The sequence below is a fragment of the Haliaeetus albicilla genome, chromosome W (genome assembly GCF_947461875.1).
Source record: "Haliaeetus albicilla chromosome W, bHalAlb1.1, whole genome shotgun sequence".
Classification (NCBI taxonomy): Eukaryota; Metazoa; Chordata; class Aves; order Accipitriformes; family Accipitridae; genus Haliaeetus; species Haliaeetus albicilla.
The window spans coordinates 35,280,767-35,298,008 of record NC_091515.1 but is presented as its reverse complement, the minus strand read 5'-3'; the positions used below and the strand labels follow the sequence as shown (position 1 = coordinate 35,298,008).

Below are 17,242 nucleotides of genomic sequence, written 5' to 3'. Positions count from 1 at the left end.
CAAGTAAAGCCACCTCGCTCTCCCACACACATCTCACGTCTTTGCTTCCACAGGCTCGGGGGGGGGGGGGACACCCTGCTCCCATTTGGGGTCACTGAGACACCCCCCCCCTCCCACCCTGGGTCACCAGTCTCGTGTGTGTCCCAGGGAGGGCTCCGAGGGGGATGCAGAGCCACAGCCGTGGGTTGCAGAGGGAAAATGCTGTTTATGGGGGGACAAGCTGTTATGCTGCAGGGGTGCAAACGTATCAGGAGGGGGGGTGTCTCCATCCTGGGGTGTGATGTGCCATCTCGGGGTTGGGGGGGGCACGTCAGCAGGGGCAGAAGCAAAGCTCGAAGGGCTGGGGGATGTTCATGATGCCACTGACTTTGGGATGCAGGTTGGGGGGGGGGTGTGCTGGAGCTGGAAGCGCTGCAGGATGGCAGTGAGGGAGAGGAAGAGCTGCGCCCACGCCAGGCTCTCCCCCAGGCACATACGCTTCCCTGTGGGGAAAAGAGGGGGGGGTTACCTGGAGGTGTGTCCCCCCCCCCTCCCCAATGCGGGGGTGGTCTTTATGTGCCACCCACCTGCAGAGAAGGGCATGAAGGCTTCGCTTTTCTTGAACCCTCCCTTTTCATCCAAAAAGTGACGGGGGTTGAAGGCTTCAGGGTTTTTGAAGTGGCGGGGGTCCCGCAGGGCCGAGCTCAGGACGGGGTAGGTGGTGCAACCCTGGGAGGGGGAGGCTGTGGGTGACCCCCCCCCCCAGCCCCCAACCGTGGCTTGTGGGGGGGCCGTAATCAATGCTTAACCACACTATGCCATCAGTAATCAAAAATCAGGGCTGTGCAAACACTAATCAATGATTAACAAGCAATCGATAAGTGAGGGCGAAGCAGGTTGCACAGTTAATAGTCAATGATTAAGCACGCAGCACTGTCGATAAGCGCTGATGCAGTACATGGGGCAGTCGATCGATGACGAAGCATATCGGGCGATCAATCATCAACGATTATCATGTGGACGTGCAATCAATAAGCAATAACAAAGTGCATCACGCAGTTAATAGCCAACAATGCAGAACATCATGCGGTTAAGAATGATTTCTAATTGACGGTGTTGGTGAAGGGTCGTGCGATTGACGATCAATGATCAAGCGATGCAATCCATGATTAATCAGGAGCGATTAAATATGAGGAATCTGCCTTGGCTAATGAGCAGCACCTTGGGGATGATGAAGCCACCGGGCTGCGTATCCCGCTTCGCCCTCCGGATGAAGGCGAAGTCGAGGAACCACAACATCTCATGAAGGACAGCTTTGGTGTAGGGCATCGCCCCCCGGTCCTGCAGGGTGGGGGTCTGCTCCCTCCCCATCACCCGCTCAATCTCCTCCTGCACCTTCCCTGATGAAGGCATTTGAGGGGGGGAGGCCGGTGGCATGTGTGTGTGGGCCCCCCCCCCCCCCCAACACCCATGGCTGTGCCCCCCACCTGCCACCTTGGGGTGCTCCAGCAGCAGCATCAGGCAGTAGCGGAGGGTGATGCTGGTGCTCTCTGTCCCGGACACAAACATGTCAAATGCCATTGCATGCATGTTATCCCATCTGAAAGCCATCCTGGGGTTCCCCTTCTGGATTTTTTTTTGGGGGGGGGGAGACAGGAAAGAGGAGGAGGTTGCCCCCCCCCTCCACTCCAGCCGGCAGAGGAAAGCATCCCCAAAATCCTGGCATGGCCATGAAATCCCAGGGTCCTGTCTCCCCCCAACCCCACATCATTTCCCGCCCCAGGATGGCACCCTATGTCCTGTCCCCCACCAAGATGATGCTCAGGGGTCCCCTCACCCCACCTGCTCCATCCTGCAGAGGAAAGCATCCACAAAATCCTGGGGTGCCTCCAAATCCAGGGTGGCCTTGTGCTCCACCACTTTCCTGGCCAAAAATTCCTCGAAGGAATTGTTCTGGAAGAAGGTTTGGTGGGAGCCAGGCAGGCGGTTCATCAGACTGGGCAGGATGGTGCAGAGCTGCCAGGAAAGAGCCAGGTGGCACGGTGTCAGTGAGGCAGCATGGTGCCGGAGAGGTGGCATTGATGCCGGAGAGGTAACACGGTGCTGGCAAGATGGTACGGTGCCGGTGAGCTGGCATGGTGTTGGCAAGGCCAGGGCCAGAGGGCCCCCCCCCAAACCTCTTACCTGCCCAGCAATGGAGCTCTCCAAGTGGAAATTTTCAGCAAGGTGCCAGAGGACGTGGTGGTACTCTTCATCGCTGTAGCTGAAGCGCTCACTGACAAGGATGTGGCAGATGGTGTTGCCCATGGCTGCGCTCAGCAGTATGGCAGGGTCGAAAAGCTGCCCTGCGGCGGCAGGGATGGTGACGATGGCAGGGCCGGATCCCCCTCCCCGGCTCCACCATGATCCTACCGCTACCCCGCCACCCACCTTTGGCCTGCGCCAGCTCCTGCAGCAGCAGCCCCATCTCCTCCTGGACCTGCTCCTCCACGCTCCTCTTGCCCACGCCGAAATCCCGCAGCATGGTGAGGGTGAAGGGCTGGGTCTGTACCCATGTCTCCCCATTGCTCATGAAGATGCCGAGATCCTTGTTGGTTTTTTCCGCCAACGGGAACTGACCCCGGTCAGTGAATTCATCCCTGCGGTTCACCAAAACCTCCCGCACCACCTCGTAGCTGACGACCACTACCACCCGCTCCGAGCCGAAGCATAGGGTGAAGATGGGGCTGTACTTCTTGCTCAGCTGTGGCACAAAGCGACAACCCCCCACCCCAGTGTGGGTCATGGCACCCCGGGGGTCTCAGCATCGGCACCCTGGGGTGCTCAACATCAGCATGCCAGGGGCTCGGTATCGGCACCCCGGGGGTTTTGGCCCCCCACTCACCTTGCGGAAGGTCTTGCAGGTGTTGGCAGCCCTGAGCTGCAGCAGGTTCCCGATGACCGGCAGTGCCAGTGGCCCCAGCAGGTAATTTTGGCTCCGCCATTCCTTTTTCCACCTGGCTACAAGGGCCATGACCACTAGGATAAGGAGGATGGCGGTGACAGTGCCCACCGGCTCCATGGCTGCTGGTGCCTGGTTCAGAGGCAAGGAGCAAAGTCTGCCGGCACTGGCGAGGTCGTGGCGGCGCAGCCGGGGCTACCGGACAGTCGATTACCTTTGGGGACACTTTTGAGAAGGCAACCTGCTCGCCGTGTGTGTCAGGGACCTGAAGCCGGGCCGGGGGGAGCAAAGGGGACCCTGCCCTCCCCACACTGCGGTGGGTGCCAGCAGCCCCTGGCACCCTGAGCACCCTCAGCTGTCCCTTTGCCTGTTGCAACCCCCGTCCCTTTGCTTGCAAACCATGTCCCCTCACCAGGCATGCGGTGCTCTTGGCAGCCACCAGCGAGGTGCCGGTAGTTTCTCCTGGCTCCGGGTACGGGTTTTGCCCGGCCAGAGCACCGGGGGTCCTGCAGCCTTTGGACCCACCGGCCACAGCCGGGGGGGGGGGACCCCAAGCCCTTGGGGGGGCAGCCCTGAGCCCTCTGTCCCAAAGCTGAGATGGGGAGAGGAGACCGGAGCTGAGGAGGAGGATGAAGGCCTGGCAGCACATGAGCCGTTGGCAACCCCTCTGCACAGCCTCAACGCTGGATCCGGCCCTTTGGGGCTTGGGCTCGGCTCAGGGCTCTGCACGGCTTTGCGCGCTCAGCTCAGGGCTTTGCATGGCTTTGTACCCTGATGGGATATGGGGGGCAGGTACAGTGCCAGGGTCCTGTCCCCCCCCCCGCGTCCCCCCAAGATGATGCTCGGGGTCCTGGACCCCCCCGTACCACCCATGGGGCACTAGAAAAGGGGCACAGGGGGCTGTGGGGGTGCATCCCCCCCCCCGCACCCTCCAGGGGCTGCAGGGTTGGGCAGAGCCCAGAGGGGACAGGAGCAGCACCGGGGAGGGGACACAGGGACAGGGATCGGTGCCCCCCCCCCGGTGCCCACCTCCCTTAACACCCCCTAGGAACAGTTCAGTGCTGCCCAGCCAGCTCAGGGCACAGCACGGCACGGCATGGCGCAACATGGCATGGTGCAGCACGGCATGGTGCGGCACAGCATGGTGTGGCACAGCACGGCGCAGCACAGCATATCACAGTGGAGCACAGCATGGCGTGGCACCACACAGCATTGCATGGCACGGCACAGCACGGTGCAGCATGGCATGGCGTATCACAGTGCAGCACAACGCAGCACAGCACGGCACAGCGGTCTGACCTGGTCATGCCAGATGGCTGCAGGGCCACGTGGCCCTGCTCGGCCTTGCCGCAGCTGGGCTGGCACGTACCGGCGGCCTGATGTCAGCCCGTGCCGCGCCAAGGCTGCCATCACCGCTCCCTGTGCCGCACCCGGCTGTAACCGCTGCCGGATGGGTGCCTGGGGAACCCCACAGCCCTCGTGGCACCCCACAGCACCTGCAGCTGTGGATCCTTGGTGGGGCAGGAGGGTGGGTGCGGGGGGGGGGGGGGTGCAGGGCTGGGGCCCAGGCGGGAATCGCTCGTGCACCCCAAACTCCCGGCGCACCCGTCCTCGTCCCTATCCCCATCCTGGGTGGCCGCAGTGACAGTTGGGGGATAGGATGGCTGCCCCCAGATCTGGCCCCACTGGCCCAGGGCCCGCGGCATCACTGGGAGCACAGCCAGTTCCCAGCAGGGGGGGGCGACAGTGACATAATGCCAGCAGCAGGGTGGAGGGGGACACCCTGGGGGGCTCCAGGACCCCCCCAGCCCTGGGGCAGCCGCTACAGCAGCCTGGGGGGACTCTGACTCAGCCCGTGGGCCAGCCCTGTCCCTACCCCAGGGTCCCCACCCACCCTGGGTCCCCTGTCCCTATCCCATGTCCCCATTCCATGTCTCATGTCCCCATCCCCTGTCCCAACCCCAGGTCCTCACCCCACATGCCCACCCTGTACCCCCAGCCCCGTCCCCATCCCCAGCTGTGTGTCCCCAGCACCATCCCTGTCCCAGCCCCATGTCCCCCACTGGGGGGGTGTAAACTGGGTGCTGGGGGTGGGTGCTGCCTGGCCATGGGGTGCAGATCCAGGGGGGCCCCCTGGATCTGCACCCCAGCATGGGGGGAGGGGGGGCCCCATGATGCCACCAACCCAAAGCAGCAACAGGGGCGGCAGGAAATTCCTCCGGTGCAGGAACGCGCTGACGTTGGCGCAAGCCCTGGTGCTGTGGTCTTGCACGAGGCCGGTGGCATCACATGGGGCCTGTCAGTGTCACACGGGGAGTGCTGGCATGGCACAGGGGGTGCAAGGCTTGCACGAGGTGTATTAGCTTCGTACGGGGTGTGTCGGTGTTGCACAGGGCACACTAGCCTTGCACAGGGTGTGTTGGTGTTGCATGGGGTGTCCAACCCTCACATGGGGCATGTTGCTGTTGCATATGGGCATCACTGGGGCATCGTGGGGGGGCTCGGGGGGACCCCCCTGCCCATGCAGAGGGCTGAGCCCGTGCAAACTCCCCACACCCAAGACAAGGGTCCCCACAGCCCTGGCCCCCCCCCCCAGGGGGACCCCACTCACCCCCCTCCTCGAGGGGGGGGTCCCTATTGATGGGGGGGGCAAGGGGTCACCCCAGGGTGCTGGGTCCTCTCAGAGGGGCCGGGGGTAAAAATAACCGGGCTGAAAGTCCCGGCAGGTGGGCTGGATCCGGCCCGGGGGGGGAGCGCTGCTCCCTTCGGCCCCTTCCCCTTTCGGTATGAGACAGGGAGGAAGAAGGGCCCCGAAGTCGGGGTCCCCCTGCACCCCAGTTCCTCTCCCACCCCTTTGCGAGGGGCCTGGGGGGGGGGGGGTCGCACCCGAGTGGGGGGGGCTGCCAGGGTCGGGCTGGGGACCCCCACTGTTGCCTGAACCCCCCCGTCGTGCCTCCCATGTCCAATTTGGGGTTTCCCACTGGTCCCAGTTTGGGATCCCCATGGTCCAGCCCACCCTGGTTGGGTCCCTGGGTCCTGGTTCAGCCCCCCCAGACCCGGTTTGGGGTCCCCCAGTCCCAGTCCAGCCCTCCCAGTCCCTGTTTGGGGTCCCCCGGTCCTGGTTTGGGGTCCCCCGGTCCTGGTTTGGATTCCCCTGGACCTGGTTCAGCCCCCCGGTCCCAGTTTGGGGTCCCTCCAAGTCCCAATTCAGCCCTCCCAGTCTTGTTTCGGGGTCCCCTGGTCCCAGTTCAGCCCCCTCCAGTCCCAATTCAGCCCCCCCAGTTTGATGTCCCCGCAGTCCATTCCTCCCCGTTTCGGTGTCCACCGGTCACAGTCCAGCCCCCCCCACCCCCCCGATCCCGGTTTGCTCTCCCCCCCCTCCCCTCCGGTCCCTATTCGGGGTCCCCTCACTCCCACCCCCCCCCCCTCCTTCCTCCCCCCCGATCCCGGTTTGCTCTCCCCCCCCTCCCCTCCGGTCCCTATTCGGGGTCCCCTCACTCCCACCCCCCCCCCCCCTCCTTCCTCCCCCCCCATCCCGGTCCCGGTTTCGGGCTCCCCCCGGTCCCGCTCCACCCCACCCCCCTTCCTGCCCCCCCCCCCCGCCATCCCCCTCGGGCGCGGTCGGTGCGTCCCGGCAAAAACTTTCCTCCTCCTCCTCCTCCGCCATCCCCGTCCTTCCTCCTCCTCCTCCTCCTCCTCCTCCTTAACCCCTGCCCGTCCCGGCACCGCGGGGTGCAGCCGGCGGCTCCGTTCCCCTCCCGGTGGGTGCCGATGGGGGGGGTCACACCGGCGGTGCTGGCTCTGCTGGTGGTCGCCGCCCTGGGCTCGGGACCGGCCCCGCCCGGTGAGTGGTGAGGGGGGGGGGTCCCCGGTAAAGGGTAGGGGGGGCGGGGGGGAGAAGAACTTTGGGAGGGGGGTCACCCACTTTCCGATGGGACACTCTGCCGGGGGGGGGCCAGGACGAGGGTCCTTTCGGGGGGATCACTTTGCGGGGAGGTGTGTGTGGGGGTCCCCGGTCGTGCCTCAGTTTCCCCCGGGGCTGCTCCATCTCCCCCGCTAGCCCCATAGCGGGGCCCGCCCCCAGCGGGGGGGGCACGCTGTCGTCGTCCCACCCCACCCCAGCCCGGGGCCACCGCCCGTCCCCGCCGTCCCGGCCAGACATCTGGGGCTGGTTATGGCCGGGGGGGGGGGGGGTTGCGGTGACCACGCCCGTGGAGGCGGGGGGGGGGGGGGGGCAGATGCCAGGGATGCCGTGACCCCCCATTTCCTTTCCCACGCCCTGCCGTGGCCCCCTTCCCGCCCCGGGGACCCAGGTGTCTGGGATGGAGTGTCCGTTCCCCCCCCCAACCTCCTGTTGGGGGGCACGATGGCCCCCCCCAGGCACTTGGGGGGTGCTCAGGGGGCTGGGGGGGTCCTGGGGGGCAGTGAGGGTCCCAGAGTGTGGTGGGGGTCCCGTGGGGGGGTACTGGGGGGTGGGAGGGGTCCCAGAGAGCAGTGGGGGTCTTGGGGGGGGGGTCCTGGGGGGGGTCCCAGAGAGCATTGGGGGTCCCAGGGGGTGGGGGGGGTCCTGGAGGACAGGGGGTTCCTGGGAGGCAGTGGGGGTCCCAGGGAGTGGTAGGGGTCCTGGGGGACCCCTGCTGATGCACCCTGTGTCCCCCCAGCCCTGTCCTTCCTGGAAAATCCCTCCAACGTCACCTCCTCGCTGGGGAAGACAGTACGGCTGCGATGCCGGGTGCGGGGGGCCAGCGAGCCCCCCGAAATGGGCTGGCAGCAGGACGGGCACCCACTGGAGCTGGCCGACAGCGACCAGGCCCAGGTGCTGCTCAGCGAGGACGTCTGGCTGGGCACCAGCCAGCTCAGGTGGGCCACACCGCACTGACGGCACAGCCAGCACCATATTTCACTGTGCCATGTTGCACCGTGCCATGTTGCCCTGTGCCATGCCGTGTTGCCCCGTGCCACATTGCACCATGCTGTGCTGCATAACACCACACTGTGTTGCGCCGTGCCATCCCATGGTCCACTGTGCCATGTTGCCCCATACTACGGTGCACCGTGATGTACCATGTTGTCCCATGCCATGTTGTGCCATGCCATGCCATTGCTCTGTGCTGTGGCACTGTGCCGTACCATGCCATGTTGCCCTAGGCCCCGTTGTCTGGTGCCATGTTGCACTGTGCCGTGCCATGCTGTGTCGCCCTGTGCCACGCCATGCCGTGTTGCCCCATGCCGTACCATGTCGCACCATGCTGTGCCATATTGCCCTGTGCCACGTCGCACCATACGGTGCCGTGTTGCCCCGTGCTGTACCATGTTGCCCCGTGCCAGACCATTCCATGTTGCCCCTTGCCATGTCGCACCGTGCCGTGTTGCCCCTTGCCGTGCCATGTCGCACTGTGCTGTGCCGTGTTGCCCCGTGCCACGTTGCACCGTACAGTGCTGTGTCTCCCTGTGCGGTGCCTGACGGTGCGGTGTCCCGCAGCATCCCAGCCGTGCAACTTTCGGATGCTGGGCGCTACCAGTGCTGGGCACGTGCTGGCGGGGAGCAGCTCCTGTCCACCGAGGCTCACCTGGAGTTGGCAGGTGAGCGGTAGCACCCATGGGTGGGGGGGCACCCATCAGGGTCCCCGGCACCCCCTTAACCATCACCCTCCCTCCCCAGGGCTGCCCTTCTTCTTGGAGGAGCCACAGGACCTGGAGGTGGGGGTCAACACCCCCTTTAACCTCAGCTGCGGCGCCCGGGGCCCCCCCGAACCTGTGCGGCTGCTCTGGCTGCAGGACGGGGCCCCCCTCAACTCTCTGCTGGACCCCCTGGCCAGGGCCCCCTCCATGCTGCTGGTCCCTGGTGAGAGGGGCCAGGGGGGGCTGGGGGCAATGGGGAGGTTGGGGGGTAACAAGGGGCTGGGGGACAATGGGGATATTGGGGGGCAATGGGGGGCTGGGCTGTGCTGGGGGAGATGGGGGTAATGGGGGGGATGGGGGCAATGGGGACATTGGGGAGCAATGGGGGGACTGGGGGCAACAAGGGGGGCTGGGGGTAATCGGGAGGTTGGGGGGCAATGAGGGGCTGGGGGACAATGGGGATATTGGGGGGCAATGGGGAGCTGGGCTGTGCTGGGGGAGATGGGGGTAATGGGGGGGATGGGGGCAATGGGGACATTGGGGAGCAATGGGGGGACTGGGGGCAACAAGGGGGGCTGGGGGTAATTGGGACATTGGGGGGCAATGGGGGGCTGGGGGCAACGGGGGGGGCTGGGGGACAATGGGGAGGTTGGAGGGGGGTCAGGATGCAGCAGGGTTTGGGGGTGATGGGGGTTGAGGGGTTCGGGGGGGGCAGCCATTCCTGCCCAGCCATGCCAGCAGGGGGGCGGGGGGGGCTGCCCTGTCCCAGGTGACTCAGCTTGGGGGGCACAGCAGGTGGCCGGAGGTGACGTCACTGTGAGTCACCCCAGCAGACCCAGGCATCTTGGCAGCCCCCCAGACCCCCCCAACCCCCCCCACCGGCCTGTGGCTGAGAGTGGGGGCCGAGGGGGGGCTGCACCCCATCAAGGCCATGGGCTGTCTGGTCTGGGGGTCCCATCCTGCTCCCCTGCATGTGCCCCCCCATGCCCCCCTCCTAGTGCATCTGCACCCCCCCACCTTCTGCCCCCCATCCCTCTTGCCCCGCCTTGTGCACCTGCACCCCCTCATTCCCCCATCCCTCCTGCACCCCCTCATGCCCCCCACAGCCATGCTGGGGAGGGGGGCCCCCCAACACTCCCCCCTCTTTTTTCCATGCCCCCCCCCAGGTCTGAACCGCAGCAGCTCCTTCTCCTGCGAAGCCCACAACGCCCGCGGTGTCACCACCTCCCGCACTGCCACCGTCACCGGTGAGTGGGGGGGGCACAATGGGGGGGGGCAAGGGGGGGTCCCACTCACCCCCTCCCACCCCTCCCAGTGGTCCCCCAGCGCCCCCGAAACCTGGGACTGGTGAGGAGGGGGCCACACTGGCTGGAGGTGACCTGGGAACTGGGGGCCAGCGGGGAGACCCCCCTGCGCCTCTGCACCATCCAGGTATGGGGGGGGACGACACCGGGGGGGGCACAGGGGGACGTGGGAGGTATGGGGAACATGGGGGACACTGGGGGCACGGGGGGCCATGGAGGGTACAGGGGGGCATGGGGGGTACTGAGGACACGGGGGGCACGGGGGGCACGGTATTTACCCCAGGGGGTGCATGGGGGGACGTCCATGGCTGGGGACATCCCCATTGGGGTGTCACCAGGGTCAGGGGTGTGCCCAGTGGGGACATCTTTGGGGTCAGGGTGTCCCCAAGATTGGGGTGTCCCTGGGGTCAGGGGTGTCCCCAAGGTGAGGGTGTCCATGGGGCCAGGGGTGTCCCCAGTGGGGACATCCTTGGGGTCAGGGTGTCCCCAAGATTGGGGTGTCCCTGGGGTCAGGGGTGTCCCCAAGGTGAGGGTGTCCATGGGGCCAGGGGTGTCCCCAGTGGGGACATCCTTGGGGTCAGGGTGTCCCCGAGATCGGGGTGTCCCTGGGATCAGGGTGTCCCCAGTGGGGACATTCTTGGGGTCAGGGTGTCCCTGGGGTCAGGGTGTCCCCAAGATTGGGGTGTCCCTGGGGCCAGGGGTGTCCCCTGAGGTTGGGGTGCCCATGGGACCAGGCTCGGAGGGTTGGGGGGTCCCCGGTGACGTGTCCCCACAGGCGGTGGCTGAGGACGAGGACCTGAGCAGCGTCCCCCTGGGGGGGCTGTACAACCGGGTGGTGCCTGTGCCCCCCTTCACCCACCGCATCGAGGGGCTCCAGCCCTTCACCGCCTACCGGGCACGGGTCTCCTGCTGCAGCACCCACGCTCCCTCGCCCTGGACCCACTGGGTGCCCATGGCCACGCTGGAGGGTGGTGAGTGGGGGGGGGTCCCCATGGGGCTGGATATGGGGGTCCCATTGGGAAATGGGGGGGTGGATGTGGGGGTCCCCATGGGGCTGGGGGACTGGGGTCCTGGTGGGTTGGGGGGCTGGACGTGGGGGTGTCATTGGGAAACAGAGGGCTGGGGGGGGGAATGGATGTGGGGGTCCCCATGGGGCTGGGGGGCTGGATGTGGGGATGCCATTGGGGAACAGGGGGTTGGGGGGGCTGGATGTGGGGGTCCCCATGGGACTGCGGGGTTGGAATCCCCATAGGGAGAGGGGGCCAGGCACCCAGATGCCTGGGACCCCCAGCTGACACACACCCCCCCCCCAGTGCCGGGGGCCCCCCCCGAGAACGTGACGGTGGAGCGGGACGGCAGCTGGGCACGGGTGCGGTGGGCGGCACCACAGGGGCACCTCAACGGGGTGCTGCGGGGGTATCGGCTGGCCTACCGCAGCGCCCACGCCCCCGAGGTGTGGCCCACCCCCCTGCACCCCCATGAACCCCATTGCTCTCCTCTGCAACCCACTGCACCCCATTGCTCCACTCTGCAACCCACTGCACCCCTCTGCACCCCATTGCCACCCTCTGCAACCCGCTGCGCCCCCTGCATCCCATTGCTCCCCTCTGCACCCCCTGCACCCCATTGCACCCTTCTGCACCCCACTGCACCCCATTGCTTCCTTCTGTGCCCCATTGCACCCCCCTGCACCCCATTGCACCCCATTGCTCCCCTCTGCAACCCACTGCACCCTATTGCACCCCATTGCACCCATTGCTCCCTTCTGCACTCCATTGCTCCCCCCTGCAACCTGCTGCACCCCATTGCTCACGCCATTGTCACCCGATTGCCCCCCTGGTGTCCTCCCCCCGGCAGGTGGTGGTGGATGTGGGGCTGGCACAGGAGAAGATGCTGGAGCTGGCGCCGGCCGTGCAGAACCTGTCAGTGCGCGTGTCCCCCTACACGGGGGCAGGGGACGGACCCTGGAGCCCCCCCGTCCTGCTGCTTGCCCGTGAGTGACGGCACCCCCACGTCCCCGTCTCCGTCATCCCCATGTCCCCATCCCCATCACCCCCACGTCCTTGTCCCCAGCACCCCCACATCCCCATCTCCCCCATGTCCCTGTCCCCATCTCCCCCATGTCCCTGTCCCCATCACCCCCACGTCCTTGTCCCCAGCACCCCCACATCCCCAGCACCCCTATGTCCCTGTCCCCATCTCCCCCATGTCCCTGTCCCCGTCACCCCCATGTCCTTGTCCCTATCTCCCCCATGTCCTCATCCCCGTCACCCCCATGTCCCCATCCCTGTCACCCCCACATCCCCAGCACCCTCATGTCCCTGTCCCTGTCACCCCCACATCCCTGTCCCCATCACCCCCATGTCCTTGTCCCCATCACACACCCCCTTTTGTCCCTGTCTCCCCCAATATCTCCCCCCCCAACATCCCCTTGTCCCCTTGACGTCCCCGTGTCCCCTGTCCCCACAGCTGGAGAGACACTGTTGGAGACGCAGCCAGGTGAGGAGCCTGCAGGGATGGGATGGGGATGAGGATAAGGATGGGGGTGGGACAGGGATGGGGATGAGGATGGAGATGAAGATGGGAATGGGATGAAGATGCAGGTGTGGATGAGAATGGGATGAGATGAGGATGGGGATGAGGGTAGGATGGAGATGAAGATGGAGATGAGGATGAAGATGCAGGTGTGGATGAGAATGGGATGAGATGAGGATGGGGATGAGGGTGGGATGGGATGAGGGTGAGGATGGGGATGGGATGAAAATGAGGATAGGGATGAGGATGGAGATGAGGATGGGGATGAAGATGAGGGTGGGAATGAGGATGGAGATGAGGATGGGGATGGGACAAGGATGAGGATGGGACAGCCGGGGTGGGGGCCAGGCGACGGTGGCCGTGTGTCCCCCCCTTGACACACTGCCATCCCCAGCAGTGCTCCTGGCACCGGGGCTGGCCCGGGGCTGGTGGCTGGTGGTGCTGGCCCTCGCTGTGCTAGCCGGCCTGGCCCTGGCCCTGGGCATCTTGGTGGCACAGCGCCGGCGGAAGGAGACGCGGTTTGGGTGAGCGGGACCCTCCCCTGGTGTGGGACACCCCCCCGACCCCCCCAACCCTGCTGCAGCCACCTGTGTGTATCCCCCAGGGAGGCCTTTGCACCCTGCGGGGAGCCAGCAGTGCAGTACCACATGCGCAGCTCCTACAGCCGCTGCACCACTGAGGCCACACGTGAGTGTCACCGTGTCCCCCCATCCCTATGCACCGTGTCCCCATGTCCCCCTGCATTGTCCCCATGTCCCCACGTCCCCCTGCACCATGTCCCCCTGTCCCCCTGCACCGTGTCCCCATGTCCCCCTGCACTGTCCCCCCATGTCCCCCTGCACCGTCCCCCCATGTCCCCCTGCACCATGTCCCCCTGCACTGTCCCCATGTCCCCCTGCACCATGTCCCTGTGTCCTCCCATCCCTGTGCACCATGTCCCCCTGCACTGCATCCTCCTGTCCCCATGTCCCCCCAGTCCCTCTGCACCCCTCCCTGGTGCCATCCCCGTGCCGGGGGGTGCCTGCTGCGATGCCACCTGCGGTCCCCCGGGGTGCCAGCGGTGATGCCAGTGGTGCCATCACCCTGTCCCCGCAGTGAACAGCCTGGGCATCAGCGAGGAGCTGAAGGAGAAGCTGCGGGACGTCATGGTCGACCGACACCGCGTGGTGTTGGGCAAGACCCTGGGCGAGGGTGGGTATTGCCGGGGTCCCCCTCCTGCAGGTCACCCCCATAGTGGGGTCCCCCCCCACCCCATGGCACCCCCAGATCCCCCCCACCTTGTTTCCCACAGGGGAGTTCGGCTCCGTCATGGAGGGGCAGCTCAACCAGGACAACTGCGTCCTCAAAGTGGCTGTCAAGACGATGAAGAGTGAGCACAGCCCCCCTCCTTCCCCTGGGTCTCTCGGGACCCCCCAAGACCCCCCAGGTCCCCCTCTGACCCCCAACCCCCCCCCAGTTGCCATCTGCACCCGGGGGGAGCTGGAAGACTTCCTCAGCGAGGCCGTCTGCATGAAGGAGTTCGACCACCCCAATGTCATGAAGCTGATCGGTGAGGGACCCCCCACCCCCACCCCAGGGACCCCCGTGGGGATGGGGGGCTGCCGGGACACCCCCCCCACCCCAATGGAGTTCAGGATGGGAGCTTCATTCCAGGTTCTGCAATCCCCATAGGGATCTGTACCCCCCTGTATTAGGGTCTGCACCCCATTCGGGGTCTGCACCCCACATTGGGTCTGTCCCCTGTATTAGGGTCTGCACCCCATAGGAGGGTGTGCACCCCATTTGGGGTCTGTTGTGCTTTTGGGGGGGGGGTGTCCCGGGGGTCCCAGATGAGCGAGCGGGGCTGACCCCCCCGGGGCAGGGGTGTGCCTGCAGAGTTGGGGTGCTGAGGGGCTCCCCGCGCCCGTCGTCATCCTGCCCTTCATGAAGCACGGGGACCTGCACAGCTTCCTGCTCTACTCCCGCCTTGGGGACAGTCCTGTGGTCAGCTGGGGGGATCTGGGGGGCTTGGGGGGGGGGGCTCAGGGACAGTGGGGATCCAGGGGGGTCTGGGGGATTTGGGGGGCTTAGTGGGGCTTGGAGGGCTCAGGGAGGGTGGGGATCCGGGGGAGTATGGGGAACTTGGGGTTCAAGGGGGCTCAGGGAGTCTTGGGGGGGTCTGGGGGGCTCAGGGGGGGCTTGGAGGGGTCTGGAGGGATCAGGGGGACTTGGGGTTCAAGGGGGCTCAGGGAGTCTGGGGGGGCCAGGGTACTCAGGGGGGGTTGGAGGGGTCTGGGGGGCTCATGGGGGGTCTGAGGGGCTTGGGGAGGGTCAGGGGGGGTCTTGGAGGGGGATTTGGGGGGGCCGGGGAGGGGGCCTCTGGGGGTCTAAGGAGGTGGGGGGGTCTGGGGGACATGAGGTCCCTGGGGAGGGGGGGCCCATGGTTGAGCGGGGTACCCCCCCCCAGGCGCTGCCGCTGTGGAGGCTGGTGGGGTTCATGGCTGACATCGCGGCGGGGATGGCGTACCTGAGCCGCAGGAACTTCATCCACCGTGACCTGGCTGCCAGGAACTGCATGTGGGGACGTGGGGGGGACATGGGGGGGCATGGGACAGGGAGGGCACAGGGGGCATGGGGGGATGAGGGAGGTGTGGGGGGACTTGGGTCTGGGGAGAAGGGGATGATGGGGACAAGGATGGGGACACAGGGACATGGGGATGGGGACAGGGATGGGACGGGAAGGGGGATGAGGATGGGGACACAGGGTCATGGGGGGTACATGGGGCTGGGATGGGACACGGGGCATGGGGGGACATGGGGCTGGGGACATGGGAACTGGGACCAGGACAAGCAGGGAACAGGGATGGGGATGTGGGGACATGGGGACATGAGGATGGGGACGAGGAAGGGGACACGGGGCTGGGCTGGGGACACGGGGGACATTGGGGGACATGGGGCTGGGCTGGGGACATTGGGTCATGGGGGGACATGGGAACTGGGACCAGGAGAAGCAGGGAACGGGGATGGGGATATGGGGACACGAGGATGGGGATGAGGAAGGGGACATGGGGCTGGGCTGGAGATGGGGTGACAGGGTGATGGGGTGACACCCCCCCCCCCACAAGGCTGGACGAGCGCCTGCGGGTGTGCGTGGCGGATTTTGGGCTCTCCAAGCAGATGGGGGGGGGGCAGTACTACCGGCAGGGCCGGGTGGCCCCTGTCCCCGTCAAGTGGGTGGCCCTGGAGAGCCTGGCCGACCGCATCTACACCACCAAGAGTGATGTGGTGAGACCCTCGGGACCCCCCCGTGTCCCCCTGGCATCCACCCCCCCCAGGACAATGGGAGGGGGGAGTCTGGGGGGGGGATCCCGGGGGGATATAAGGGGGGTATGGGGGGTCTTGGGGGTGGGGGGGGATCCTGGGGGGTGTGGGTGGGTCGTGGGGGAGGATCAAGGGGTGGGGAATCCCAGGGGGGTTTGAGGGGTCCTGGGGGGATCCTGGATGTGAGTGGATCTTGGGGGGGGATCGGGGGTACAGGTGGATCCTGGGGGGTACGGAGGTGCAGGTGGATCCTGGCCCCCCCCCCCCCGCAGTGGTCCTTTGGGGTGACGATGTGGGAGATTGCCACACGGGGCCAGACCCCCTACCCCGGGGTGGAGAACAGCGAGGTCTACGACTACCTGCGGCAGGGCCACCGCCTGCGGGCCCCCCCCCCTCTGCCCCCCCCACCTGTGAGTGTACACACACCCCCCCAGGAACCCCCAGGACCCCCCCAATCCCTCCCAGAGCCCCCCAATCTGCTGCCACCCCCCCCATATCCCCAGTATCACCCAGGGCCACCACCTGCAGGCCCCCCCCGTGAGTGCCCCCCAGTACCCCCCACATCCTCCATGCCCCCCCCCCAAACCCACCAAGGTCCTGGGACCCCCCAGGACGCCCCCGCAGACCCCTGGGACCTCAATCACCCCCAGCCCCCCCAATCCCCTTGGGACCCCCCCAAGGCCCCCCCAGCCCCTGGGACCCCTCTGAGCCCCCCAAGACCCCCCCCAAAGCCCCCTAAGTTCTTCAAGCCCCATGAGATCCTGACCTCCCCCCCCGCCCCCCGGGCTGTTTTGGGGGGGTGGCCCCCCCCAGGTACGAGCTGATGCGCCGGTGCTGGGCCATGGACCCCCGGGAGCGACCAAGCTTCGAGGAGCTGGGGGGGGCCCTTGAGGCTGCCCTGCGGGGGTTGCCCCCACCCCCCGACCCCCTCTACGTCAACATGGAGGAGGGGGGTGCCACCGGGCCCCCCCCCCCCCAACCTAAGCAAGGATGGGGGTGATCCCCCGGCCCTCCCCGCACCCCCCCTACCCGAGGGGGCTCCTGGGCGTTATGTGGTCTGCCCGGCCCCCCCCCCCGAAAGCGGGCGGCCCCCCGGGGACCCCCCAGCCCCTTGCGCTGCCTCTGAGGAGGGGGCTTGAGCGGTGCCCCCCTCCCGCCTCACTGCCAGGGTCCCCCCCCGTGCCTCTCTGCTCGCTGGATGGACTCGGGGTGCCCCCCCCGAGGGACAGGACCCCCCCAAGGTACTAGGGCATCCCGGGACCCCCCCCTCCACGGGCAAGGACACCCCCCCCAGGTACTAGGGCATCCGAGGGACCCCCCCCGACCCCCCCCCAGCCTCTTGGAACATCCTGGAGTCCCCCCCAAAGGCAAGGACACCCCCCCTCATCCCCCAACACCGAAGCCCCCCCTGGGACCCCTCCAAAGGCCAGAAGCCCCCCCAGGACCCCCCCGCCTTGCACTTTACGCGGCCTCGGGACCCCCGGGAGGGGGTGACCCGGTGGTCGGCCCCCCCATAAAGCCCCTTGTCCTGCACCCGTCTCGGCTGCTTTGGGGGGCGTGA

The 17,242-nt window shown here is 66.9% G+C and overlaps 2 protein-coding genes across 3 annotated transcripts; one reads left to right on the top strand and one right to left on the bottom strand.

The window, feature by feature from the left end:
- Nucleotides 1–273: 273 nt before the first annotated feature.
- LOC138683562 (cytochrome P450 2C19-like) lies at nucleotides 274–3,155 on the bottom strand. Its single transcript, XM_069775552.1, has 8 exons — nucleotides 2,864–3,155; nucleotides 2,410–2,722; nucleotides 2,164–2,324; nucleotides 1,821–1,995; nucleotides 1,467–1,607; nucleotides 1,201–1,379; nucleotides 567–708; nucleotides 274–482 (listed from the first exon to the last, which is right to left on the bottom strand). The coding sequence occupies exons 1-8, from the start codon at nucleotides 3,038–3,040 to the stop codon at nucleotides 352–354; spliced, it is 1,419 nt and encodes a 472-aa protein (XP_069631653.1). The 5' UTR covers nucleotides 3,041–3,155; the 3' UTR covers nucleotides 274–351.
- Nucleotides 3,156–6,529: 3,374 nt separating this feature from the next.
- AXL (AXL receptor tyrosine kinase) lies at nucleotides 6,530–16,850 on the top strand. 2 transcript variants are annotated; one of them, XM_069775056.1, is made up of 20 exons: nucleotides 6,530–6,764; nucleotides 7,582–7,780; nucleotides 8,403–8,503; nucleotides 8,583–8,765; nucleotides 9,709–9,789; nucleotides 9,858–9,973; nucleotides 10,622–10,817; nucleotides 11,160–11,299; nucleotides 11,704–11,839; nucleotides 12,316–12,345; nucleotides 12,779–12,905; nucleotides 12,986–13,068; nucleotides 13,477–13,572; nucleotides 13,673–13,750; nucleotides 13,838–13,930; nucleotides 14,243–14,364; nucleotides 14,828–14,937; nucleotides 15,486–15,645; nucleotides 15,954–16,091; nucleotides 16,495–16,850. In XM_069775056.1, the coding sequence occupies exons 1-20, from the start codon at nucleotides 6,692–6,694 to the stop codon at nucleotides 16,570–16,572; spliced, it is 2,340 nt and encodes a 779-aa protein (XP_069631157.1). In that variant the 5' UTR covers nucleotides 6,530–6,691; the 3' UTR covers nucleotides 16,573–16,850. The 2 variants fall into 2 exon arrangements, with proteins under 2 accessions (XP_069631157.1, XP_069631156.1); XM_069775055.1 differs by having other exon boundaries at nucleotides 12,776–12,905.
- The last annotated feature ends 392 nt before the right edge of the window (nucleotides 16,851–17,242 follow it).